Here is a 12,410-nt window from a genome sequence, read left to right on the forward strand (position 1 = left end):
GAAAAAGTCTGACTGTGCTTCTCTTCAAAAGATACCAAAGACAAGTTCATATTTTTTTTGTTTCTTATGTATCTGGGAAACTTTTCAAGCAAAATCTGAATGTATTTCATACTTTAAATCTGTGCATTGTTCTCTGGGACATAGGTTTTATCTAACAAGATGCAATTTAGATCATGGGTGGTATCAGTATAAAACCTTATGTTTCTAAGCTTCGGTAGCACTTATTCTATTGAAACTTTATGAGACATCTATAGTAATAGCAGGCAAGATTATGTTTCTGGATGGAAGTTATTATCAAGAGCCTGAACAGGTGTTTTAGTCCTCCATTAGTTAGGACTGGATGCTCTGTACCAGTAGCTGGGTTTCATTCATTTCCATTGTATTAAATGGTCAAATGAGATTTCAGTTTATCACTGCCTGTCTGAATTTCAATCTATATTCAAGACAATTGATGAATCATAAAGGCAGAGAGGTTGTCTTATCTTGCTCCACTTCTGATAGAGACTTTTAAAACAAAGGCATAAAATGGTTACTAGAGCTAGATAAAGAGAAAATTAATGTTGTCCTTGATTAAAGTCTGAATTTGATAAGAAATTGGAAAAGCCCAGAGAGGCAAGGAGAAATCCTTTGCTTCCTACTTAGATGACTGAGTTATAATTTTAATCTTTGTTTTCTGGATATTTTTTTTCCCATATCAACCCGGTGAGCATGCAATTTATATAAGGTGGAACTTCTTTACAGAAAAGTTGTCTCTAAATCAGGAGCAATCAGTATTTTGTGGTTTGCCCAGAGCTTTATATTTTTCTTTATGCCTGTGTATGGGGAATCCTTTTAAGTCATTATCTGTTGTTTTGAACAACTCTATATTTTATCTCCTTTACTACTGAAAGGTTTTGCATGTGCCTACTTAAAGATAAAAGGCATTTTTACATTTATGTCTTCTCTTTTTTTAAAATAAAAATCAAGTTTGTCTATTGTCCAAAATGAAAAAGGTAAGAGGATGCTGATCCCCCCCCCACTTAGACGTACACTTAAATGTTACATAATGGCAGAATTTATTTTCTTCTCATTTTTCTCTTTTTGATTTGTCAGGAAAACAAACAGGTTGTGGGAGCCCCCTGCTTATCTCCCTTAGTATATTGTAATTAGGAAGAGATTGCTAAGCAAGATGCCTCACTGATGATAAATACTGGCAGCAAGAACTACAAGAGGCTATTCAAGAGGCAGAAAGCAGGGCCAATGACTAAAGGTTAGGAAATGGCTCAGAAAGGAGTCCTCTGTCTTTTATGTTCATTTGTTCATTCAGGTCACTATTTAGTAGCAAGGTGAAATGCTAAGAACACTAGAGGTCAGCTCACAATTGTTGTTGTTCCTCCCCTCCAATAAAAATAGGTGTGTGTGTTTGTGTTTGTGTAAAAGAACGTGGGACACATGATTTTCATTAAGTAGTCCAAAAGTTGTTTTCATGAATATTTTACAGTTTCAAACCAGAGGTGGTTGCTGCCGGTTCGGCCTGGATTGGCCAAACCAGTAGTAGCAGTGGCAGGAGGCTCCGTCTGGATACTTCTGTGCATGCAATGCAAAAGCATTGTGCACAGGCATAGGAGCGTGCCAGAACCAGTAGTAAAATAATTGGTGACCCATCTCTGTTTCAGACACATCGATGAATTAGTGCTATAGGATAGAGCTTAGTTGTATGCTATTAAGGAAAAGCAATCTAACTGAATTCAAGGCCTATCAAAAAGATCAGAGCTTGGCCAAGATCCACAGGGAGATGTGACCTAACCTATAACCTGTCACCAAAAGTTATAATTTTATATTTTATGTAGCATTTTACTATTATTATTATTATATTGTATCACAGCGGCCAGTTGTTTCGCCGGATTTGGCATTGATTACTAGTCGGGCCCCACCCAGGGGCCTAGGACGTCGTAACGTATTTTCGTAATATGTGTGCGGATCCAAGCAGTGCGGCCTTTTGCATTTGACTGATGGTGATTTTGTCAAGTTTTAACTGTTTTAAATGTAATTCCAGTGCTTTTGGAATAGCACCCAGTGTGCCGATTACCACTGGAATTACCACTGCTGGTTTGTGCCATAATCGTTGGATTTCGATTTTTAAGTCCTGGTATTTCGCGATTTTTTCATATTCCTTCTCAGCGACCCTGCTATCACCTGGTATTGCAATGTCTATGATTGTAACCTTATTTTTCTCAACCAGTGTGATGTCTGGTGTATTATGCGCCAGTATTTTATCCGTTTGTATGCGAAAATCCCACAAGATCTTGACCATCTGACCCTCGACGACTTTTTCAGGCTTATGTTCCCACCAGTTTGTTGCTGTTTTAATATTATAATTTTTGCACAAATTCCAGTGGATCATTTGTGCCACTGAATTGTGCCGCATTTTATAGTCAGTCTGCGCGATTTTTTTACAGCAGCTGAGTATGTGGTCAACAGTTTCATCAACTTCTTTGCAGAGTCTGCATTTGGCATCATCAGAGAATTTTTTGATTTTGGCCTTAAAGGCATTTGTTCGGATAGCTTGTTCTTGCGCAGCCAGGATTAGTGACTCTGTTTCTTTCTTTAATGTACCTGTTGTTAACCATAACCAAGTTTTTTTACTGTCCACTTTATCTTTTATTTTTTGCAGAAATTGACCATGTAATGCTTTGTTCTGCCAACTCTCCATTCTTGATTTTATCACATCTTTTCTGTATACTTGTTTCGTCTGTTGGGCCTTCAATAGATTTTTGTTCTTTACTTCGATTAATAGATGTTCTTGACTTTCTTTTAAATAATCAGCCAGTGCATGTTTTTCTTCTTCAACTATTTGCTTCACTTGTAATAATCCTCTGCCACCTGATTTTCGGGGCAGGTATAGTCTATCAGTTTCACTGCGTGGATGTAAACTGTAGTGCATTGTCATTAGTTTCCTGGTTTTTCGGTCCAAAATGTCCAAATCAGCTTGTGTCCAGTTAACTATACCAGCTGTATATCTTATAACTGGTATTGCCCAGGTATTTATGGCCTTGATTGTATTTCCACCATTTAATTTAGATTTCAAAATTTTCCTAACTCTGTTGGTGTACTCTCTCCTGACAATAGTTTTTACTTCTCCATGTTTGATGTTATCCAATTGCAGAATGCCTAAGTATTTGTAGGCTTCATTTTCATTGCATTTAATTAGTTGGCCATTGGGCATTTCAATTCCCTCACACACAGTGATTTTGTCCCTTTTTACGGATACAGTGGCACATTTTTCCATGCCAAACTGCATTGAAATATCAGTGCTGAATACTCAGACTGTGTTTGTCAGTGATTGGATTTCTATTTCTAACTTATCATAGAGTTTCAAATCATCCATATATAATAAATGTGAATTTTTTTCAGCTTCTTTGGCTGTTTGGTAGCCTAATTTCATTTTTTTAAAGATTACCGATAGTGGTATTATTATTATTATTATTATTATTATTATTATTATTATTATTATTATTATTATTATTATTATTTTCTTATATAGAAACTTCTGGCCACTTTTAACTTTTATAGACCATCGTAAGGCACTTAAGAGTATGATTGATCTATGTTTTGTGAGATATTTTTCAAATGATTTGGGGGTGGGGGGAATGGGAAAGCTAAGTAAAGAAGAAGAAGATACAAATGTATGGTAATGCAAACCAATGCCTGTTCCTAATGGTGACATTATAAAGATTGTTTTTGATCCTGATAATAGTCCCAGAATAAATTATTTGAGTAATTTTGTGACACTTCCCCCCCCCCAAAAAAAAAAAAACCTTGAGCCATGGCATGTTAGATGGGCATGACCTCAGGGCCAAATCAGTATGCAAAGCTGTACACCATTGGACTTCTTTCTCTCATTAATTGACTATGCAAGGGTAAATTGTTTAACAAAAGTTTACCTTCTGTTTTGGCTGCTGTGAATTAGCGTCAGGAGAATGCTTAGATCTCAAAGTAAAGATTGGAAGGAAGACAATAAAGCATCATTTTCACTTGTTTATATTAAATAATTCAGTGCTTTTAATCTCTCTTGTATTACTCTTCTCCAAAGGAAAGTATCCCCCTGCCCCACAAGACTTTCTTCCATTTTTTTTCCTTTCATTTCCTGAATCTTGTGTATGAATTGTCATTTTGGAGGATTTGGAGGATAAAGAAGACTGAGGAGAAACACCAATGAAACTTTGTGAAACCAATTCTTGTACAGAAAGAATAACTTTGAATGTGTTGTTCATATCCAAGTCCACCTTATCCATAAGTATTATTCCCATCCAAATACAAACAATAACATTATATGCATGTGGCATGCATGTGTGAGTATATTTCAAATATAAAGGTGGAAGGGTGTGTGTGGAAGCAATCAAAAGTTACATAGAGACTTGCACTAGTTTTTTTCTGTTCCCAGTCTCTAAATTCTAAAGAAAAGGGAAGCCTAGACGTATGCTAGTAATCAACTTACCATTCTATCTTTGAGAGTAATTTAACATGAAAATGTGGACAATTGCAGGAATTCTACCCATAACTGATTGCTCTTCCTTAGAGCTACTGACTCAAACTAGATGCAAGTTCTTAAGTATCAATTTCCATTCCTGTAGTATTGTATCAGCAGGGAAGATGATTGATCACAAATGATGAAATATCAGAAAGAAACATTAAGTTCTGTAAACTACACTAGTTATTTATATTGGGAGGAACTTAAATAATAATAATTCTAATTCTATAACTAAGCAGGGTTATTATTCCTTTTTCTAAAATGGTACCAGATCCTTCAAAGGAAATATAATCTGAAGATACAAAATTTTTTGTGAGAAATGGGAAGGTACTTGATAGTGATAGAGATGATAGCTAGATAGAGATAGATAGAGATATGGTCTTTTATCTTGCAATGGTATTGATAAGGTTTGAAATATTAAAAACCAGAAACCACAGTGGCATAAAAATGAGTAGACAGCACTTCAGAAATAGGAACTCTATCATATCGCCTTACTGTTTCCCATGTCTGTTGTTAACTAGGAAGGATCTGGCTTCATAATTGCATACAGTTCCTGGGTGGGAGTATCAAGAGTAGAAAACAGAATGTAAAATCCATGACACAGCTGACAAATCTGATTCATTTCTTGCGCTCTTCCTCTGCCTGGAAGGAACCAAGCTTTTGAAAAATTGCATGCTCTCAAGTGCCAGATGAATTGATATGCCAATACACTTAAAATGGCAATGCCTATTTATTTCTTGCTTGAAGACCATAAGTAACTCAAGTTGGGCTCCACAACAAGCATCCTTGAAAAGCTTATTAGACTCAAGCTATCTCATTTATGACTTCTCTCAACTGAGCAGTACATATGGATTCATGGGTTTAAAGAATGTGATCTCATAAAAAAAGGGAATGACAATCTGACAAATAATGTAAGAAATTGGATGTATTATTATATCAGATGGCACTTCAGAAAATGCTTTCAGTATTTCTTCTGTCGTCTAAGATAACACTTTCAATTTTTTTTCCTTCTCTGGATGAATATCTCAGTATTTTTCAACTTTTGCAAAAGAAAAAAAAATGTAATCTCTTAGTAAGTATTGGTCACCTTCAGTAGACATTTTACTTTTCAAGGGATTTTAACACATTTTAAATAAATTTAAGCTATCCAGTTATACCTACCTAGGAACGACATTTATGGCATCACCAAATAGATTTTGAAAAGCATAGCTGACCATGCTAAGAATGAAATAATACTGTTCATGTCACCACACACAAAACCCATCCTCTCATTTTTAGATTTTGCAGCATTGAATAACAATTTCTGAATAGTGTTCAATGGAACACAAGTAGAAATTTCATATTGTTTCTGCCTATCCATTGGATGGAAATGTTGAGAATTAAAATAACCAGGAAACAGCAAAAAGGCTTAAATCCACATGTGTGTTTAAATTGGATTGACAAGATTGACCTTTAAGTGGTGTGTTTGCTGTGTAAAGTAGCACACAAAAGCGCAGACACATTTCATCATTATTCTTTAATAGTATCATTTCCATTCTGCATTTGCTATTTATATCTAATTTAACACTGCAAAAATGTACTGGTTTTTTTTTTCAATAAAAATATAATTTGATTAAAGAAATCAAATTTCTTTAAGAAAGAAAGGACATACATGAACGTATATATGATAACTCCCTAATGTATGAACTTATGTAATTAGAGAATTACATTTTCCTCTCCAAGATCTTTATAGTCATTTTAGTATTATCCAAGGGACATATTTTTTAGGATTTTTAAAAGAAGGAATTTAAACCAACAAAATTTTGAAATAATTACATGTATAACTAAGACCAGACTTGTACTATATTAAAAAATATTCTAGTATATGTTAAGAATTATGTGAAATGATGTGCAACCCAAAAATTATAATCTGAAAGAATATAATAGCATAAAGTAAGCACAAATGTAACTTAACAGAATAACATAGTTGGAAGGGACCTTGGAGGTCTTCTAGTCCAATCTGGAACGGTATAGGGTTTCCTGCCTAGGCAGGGGGTTGGACTAGAAGACCTCCAAGGTCCCTTCCAACTCTACTATTGTATTATATAATCCCCTGCTCATGCAGGAAACCATATACTATTTCAGACATATGCTTGTCCAGTCTTTTCTTAAAAGCCTCCAGTGTTAGATCACTCACAACTTATGTAGGCAAGCCATTCCACAGATTAATGTTATGTCAATTTCTCCTTTCACTAAGGAAATAGAAACTGTATTTGGTGTACATAATAAAAGTTGTACATAAGGTGTACTTAATAAAAAAAACTGCATAGAAAAATATGTTAGTGGAATTGAAATTGGATAGCTGTGTCCCGTTGTCTTAACATTTAAAATTAAATAAGACATGCTTACATGGAACATAAATTTACATGAAGAAAGACAATTATCAAGTCAGCTTCCAGTTCTGCAGGCTTTAGTGCTCATCTAAAAACATAAGCTGGATGGAAGGCTAGATTTAACCATCTGGGGGGAAAAAAGACAGCCCAAGCACAAATATCTAATATGAACAGGGCGGAGTCAGCAGCTTTTTCAGATACTGGATACCCATTTTTAATAAAAAATAAAAATAATTTTAATGAAGCTGAAATTATCCTACACAATTATGGGATGCTTGCTGGATATCTGTGGAGATTTCAAGACACAAACTCTAAAATCTTGGATTTCAGCATTTTAAAATGGAAGATCTATTCTATCCACAGTCCTAAAAGGCTTGTTAATAAGGCTTGACTTGACTGATGAGGGCCTCGCTATTAATCCAGGACAAAATACAAATGCTTTGGCCCACTGGGAACATATTAAAAATAAGTTAGTAAGTTACTATCTCCCTGTTTTTATATCCATTGACCAATAGTGGGAATGAGTAACTGGATGGCTAGTAGTGGTCTCAGCAGCAAGTGAGACAGAGGTTTTGCTTAGTTTGGTCTTGCAACTTCTTCAACTGACCCCTGTGCATATTTGAAGCCCTCAATTGGATATTTCTGAATGGAATGGAAGTCTTGAGACTCAGATACTTTACTTGGAGCATCAAGAAGAGTACAATAAGGGAAAGGGAACTGGGGAGAGATTTCCTACCACATCTTCCGTCATACAAAGCAACGAAAGCTAGAAGAAAAAGAGTTAAACAAATAATCCCTAGTGGAAAATAACAGCTTCATCACAGACACTGCTGTATGACTAGCAATGTAGAGTTTTGTTATAAATGAACGATACAAACTGCTCTGGAGAGGCAGAGAGAGAGACTAAATCATCAGTTAAAATATAGAAATGATAAGCCTTAAGAGTGAGTATTAGGGGAGGAGGAGAGGCGAAGGAAGAGGGAAACAGGGAAAGGGTGATATTCACACTCTGCACACACGGAGAGAAGCAGAGGGATGAATGAAGGAAAATGAGGCTTGCACTAACAGAGCAGCAGGAAGAAAGGCATCAAACGGCTGATTTCTCCCCTGCTTTCAATTTCTGCCTGCCGTTTTCTTAGCATACCATAAAGGATGTGGAGCAAAGGCGAGTCGGAAGGGCTCCAGACTTTAGGGATTGTGGTGGTGATTTGTTCCTCTTTGAAACTTTTGCACTACCTTGGACTAATAGACTTGTCAGACGGTAAGAGACTCTGCAACTTTTATCCACTCCTCAAAACTTGATGCAGTTGTTTGTGTATGTGTGTGCATGCGTATATGATATAATTAATATTGTCTAATGTAATGTAATAAGGTGCTGAGATGTAAGCCTTATGCCCGTTCACTGGAAGTTAAGTTCATTGAACGACTGAGTTTAGATTCATAGTACTGTGGCATGAATTTGTTTGTTTTAGGAAAAAAATAATCAGTTTCATTTTTATGTATCCTTCCAATTGAAATCTGCAGTGCTGAATTTTGCTGTGTGCTTTTTGCAGGCTTCTGGGATTCTCACTGAGGAGAAATTTAACTTAAAAAAACCCATGTATATAAAAGTGTCATCCTCCATACATTACAATTCACTTTACTATCCTGAGTTCTTGTTTAGTGGAATATGCCTCCCTTGGGATGTCTGTACATCACTGAACTTTAAGAGTACAGTGTTTGACAGAGAGAAGTATTAGTGATGTCTTAACTGCCTGGATCTAAGCATGTTTTCTTCCCAAGTAAGTCTCAGTCAGTTCTGGAGAGCATGCCTGTTGAAAAAGTACAAAAGGTAATGAGAAAGAGATGAGATGATAAGGAGGAGTCTGTATTTGGTACAAAGAACACTTTAACAAATTAGTGATAGAAATAACACAGAAACTTTTATATTAAATAAATTTCCCTACTTTTGTTAAGAATGTTGGATGCTAGTTGGTTGTTTGATATTTATAGTTTACATGGCATGTAGCAGCCAAATTCCATACTCACATTAAATGTGCTCCCACTGATACACATTCCCATGAAGCATATAAAACAACAATAGATATCTGCTGACATGCTAGTGCTTAAAATTAAAATAAATTTATCTAGGGAAATCTTTGAACCTTTGTTCTTGAATTTATAAGGTATCAAGCAAGAATTAAATATAAAACAGAGATATAGATGATTTCTTGGTATTCAGTCACCGAGAAATGTGTTCTATCATCTATCATGCGAAAGAGCATATCTCTCTTATCTAAACTGTGATTGTGTCTCTATATAGAGTTTTTAAAAATTGTCTTGGGCACCAAAGCAATAGCAAGGCTACCCTACACTTTTTCTATTTTTTAAATCTAGATATTATGTAGATTGTCTTTGACCATTAGCATTATAAACATCAATGTAGATCATTTTACCTTGATACGAAATTAAATCTAATAGGGAACCTACCAAATGGAAAAGCTAAAAGTAACAGATGTTATGAGAAAAGGACTTATCTGGGTGGACTCTGAAGGAAAACAAAACTGTGTGGGATTCCATAGCAGCTTATGTTTTGGAGTACCATCCATATTAGTGCAAGACTCCCCCCCACTTCTTTATGGTAAATTTATGGTAAATATATCTGTGCACTCCTTACCTGGAAGATAAATCAGTTGTCAATAACCTGTTACAATATAAATCAAAGTACTGCAATAACTTCATAGAGGAAGCTATAATATAATACAATGCCAAAGTATACTGAGGGCATGATTGCATTTTAAAACCATTGAATTGCTGCTGTTATAAAATCCTGTATTAGATAAATATTTGAAACTATTCAGCTTTGGAGTAGCACCATTCAACTTCATTCAAATCCTGCAGTTTAATTTACATGTAATATTTGCAGTAACCAGCATGCACTAATCCAACATCTCTCTGTGCTAATAAACTGCATCTCTTCTACTACTCTAGTTGTTAATTGCAGATACCTCTTGGTTGTAAAAATGCCCTCCTAGGAATTGACAGTATGTTTTGCAACATGCTGTTAAATAGCTTCAATGTTCTGGTTTTATTTTTCTCTCCAGCCTTCTAAAATGTCTAACTGGAGTCCAAAGCCATGCCAAAGAGCAACTACATGAAAATAATCTCCTAGAATGAATGACTTATATTTGCAATGATGTCGCAGATTTAAGCAGATAAAAGTTCCAGACTAGCCTTTCTTTTCTTAGGTTCCTTCAAACATGTTGGGATGCAAGAATTATAATTCCAAAACTTTTGAAGGTAGATGTTTTTAGAAAGTTTTGCAGAGTATTGGAGCAGTGGGTGTGATTATAAATTTGTCTCCAATCCAATGTTTGGGTGAAAGTAAACTGGTCAAAAATATTAGTAAGACCACAGCCTTACTATATTGGAATAAACATAAGGAATAATATACATGGTTTATGTAAAGAAAGGCATTGTTTAATTAATGTTCTACAACATCCAATTTAAAAAAAAAGAATTATGGCATTTCTAGACTCTAAGTCAGGCCTGTGAAACTCACAGCCCATGGGCCGGATGCATCATGCACTTCTGACGCCCATGCCTGGTTAGCGAAGGGAGAAAAAGTCCTGATACATCATGTGATGCCCCCAAGACAACGTGAGTTTGACACCCCTGCTCTGGGTGGCAAATTATTGGCTGAACAAACAGTTAATAGTCATTATTTATATTAATTTAGTTACTGACATTCTAAGCAGTTGCTTTCAGTCATAACTCTATGGCAGAGTCACCTGACCCTTTAAGACTTTCTACAACACCCAGCAGGGAGGACAAAAATGACCAGGCAAGTCCTGCCTCACCATGTTCTTATGATCTTCCTTGAGTCCAGACTAAAGTTCTAAAATGGCACTATATACTCTGCAAAATTAGGAATTCAGGATCAAAGAGGCTCTACAGAGATGCACTTTGCACACGAGGAGGGTGAAAATAGGACAACAAAATGGCAAAGTTAATTTGCAGGCTGTGGAGAATAATTTCCTCAATTCTTGAAGTCTCTCATGCCAAACGTCTAGTTTGTATTCTCCCTAGTACTTTTCCTGTAGGCTGAACTCTTATTCATACTCTGTAAATTCACTAGTTCTTATTAAATAATCAAGTTTTTTTTTATTTTTTTTAAAAAAGTATGTTTAGGCATCGTTCATCTGTTGATATATGTATTTCAGGGTGAAGAAATTATTTTGTTTTGAGGTGGGCCTCATTTGTTTTCTTATGTAAGAACTCAGCCATATGAACTTTGTAGTAAAGTATATGCAACTTTTTTTAAAAAAATAGCAAAGAATATATATGAATTTAGAATATGAACAGCCTGCTAAGTGAGTCACAGTCATAATTTGGGAAAAGAGCTATTAGTTTCATCTAGTCCTCCCTGGTGTCTTTTGAACTTTTGTGTTAGCAGAATACTAGTACAGCTACATTGTAATAGTGACTCTTTTCTAGTATGAGTTTGGTTGAATATTGCCGCCAATCATCTTTGGACATCTTCTGTGTTTCCTTGTCTTGATAATCCCATTTTATTCTGTGCTTTTTCATTTTATTCCCTTGGACCAGGGGACCTCAAACTTTTTAAACAGGGGGCCAATTCACGGTCCCTCAGACTGGCTGGGTGGCATGGCTAGGTGGTCATGTGACTGGGTGGGCATGGCTAGGTGGTTTTGTGACTGGGTGGAGTGTGGCAAGGTGGTCCTGTGGCCAATTTAGCAGTTTATTAAAAATACACACAAATTAAACTTTAATTTGTTATGATCCTGGGGGTAGAAAGCAGGTTAATGAAAGAATGTGGCTGCCTTGGTGTGTGTGTGGGGGGGGGGGCTTGTTTGTTTCTTTGTGTGTGTGTGTGTGTGTGTGTGTGCCTTTCTCTCTCTCTCTCTCTCTCTCTCTCTCCCTCCCTCCCTCCCTCCCTCCATCCCTCCTTCCCTCCCTCCCTCCTTCCATCTCTCTTTCTCAAAACCAGGGAGGCCAAAAGCAGGCTCAATTTTGGCCTCCCGAGGTCTCTGCACATCCTGTTTTTGGCCTTGGCCTCCAGAAGGCAGGTGAGGACTGGTGAGTAGGTGAGCAAAGCTATGTGCCTCCTTGGCAGGTGAATAGAAGATCAGAAGAGAAAGTTACGAAGGAATGTGAAAGTGCATGCACAGTAAATCATTGTCAGATAAGAACTGTGACCTGTGCAGTAAATCTTCAGCACAGCTAAGAAACAGTTCACTCTACACAGAAATATAGGCACAGCTGGCAAATCAAAATAAATGCAGTGACAGGGATGATGTGGGCTGGGCAGCCTCGTGGTCCCATACGACGAGCCGTATCTGGCCTCATAGTTTGAGGACCTCTGCCTTAGAGGATTGTTTGGGAAAAACTTAATCCCATAGGGTTGAAAGGTTCAAAGAACAGGGATACAGGGATACAATACTGGGTTAAAACTGATCTTTCATCTTTTTCACTACCTCTTATAGTTTCATCCTCTAGGAGGGAACTGTGTTTTTTCATGAAGACCA

General features: G+C 36.4%; 1 protein-coding gene across 5 annotated transcripts in view; it reads left to right on the top strand.

Moving 5' to 3' along the window:
- Positions 1 to 12,410, top strand: part of KCNIP1 (potassium voltage-gated channel interacting protein 1) — a 365,400-nt gene that overhangs the window by 265,026 nt on the left and 87,964 nt on the right. The window contains exon 1 of one of the 5 annotated variants that reach the window (XM_081950448.1): positions 7,862 to 8,143. The exons of 3 other annotated variants lie outside the window; for them this stretch is intronic. In XM_081950448.1, the coding sequence (XP_081806574.1) occupies positions 8,035 to 8,143 (109 nt within the window). In that variant the 5' untranslated portion in view covers positions 7,862 to 8,034. Of the gene's footprint in view, positions 1 to 7,861; positions 8,144 to 12,410 lie in introns of those variants that run through there. One more of the 5 variants, XM_081950444.1, reaches the window with a different exon arrangement.

This window comes from Natrix helvetica (assembly GCF_964273705.1).
Source record: "Natrix helvetica genome assembly, chromosome: 1".
Lineage (NCBI taxonomy): Eukaryota > Metazoa > Chordata > Lepidosauria > Squamata > Natricidae > Natrix > Natrix helvetica.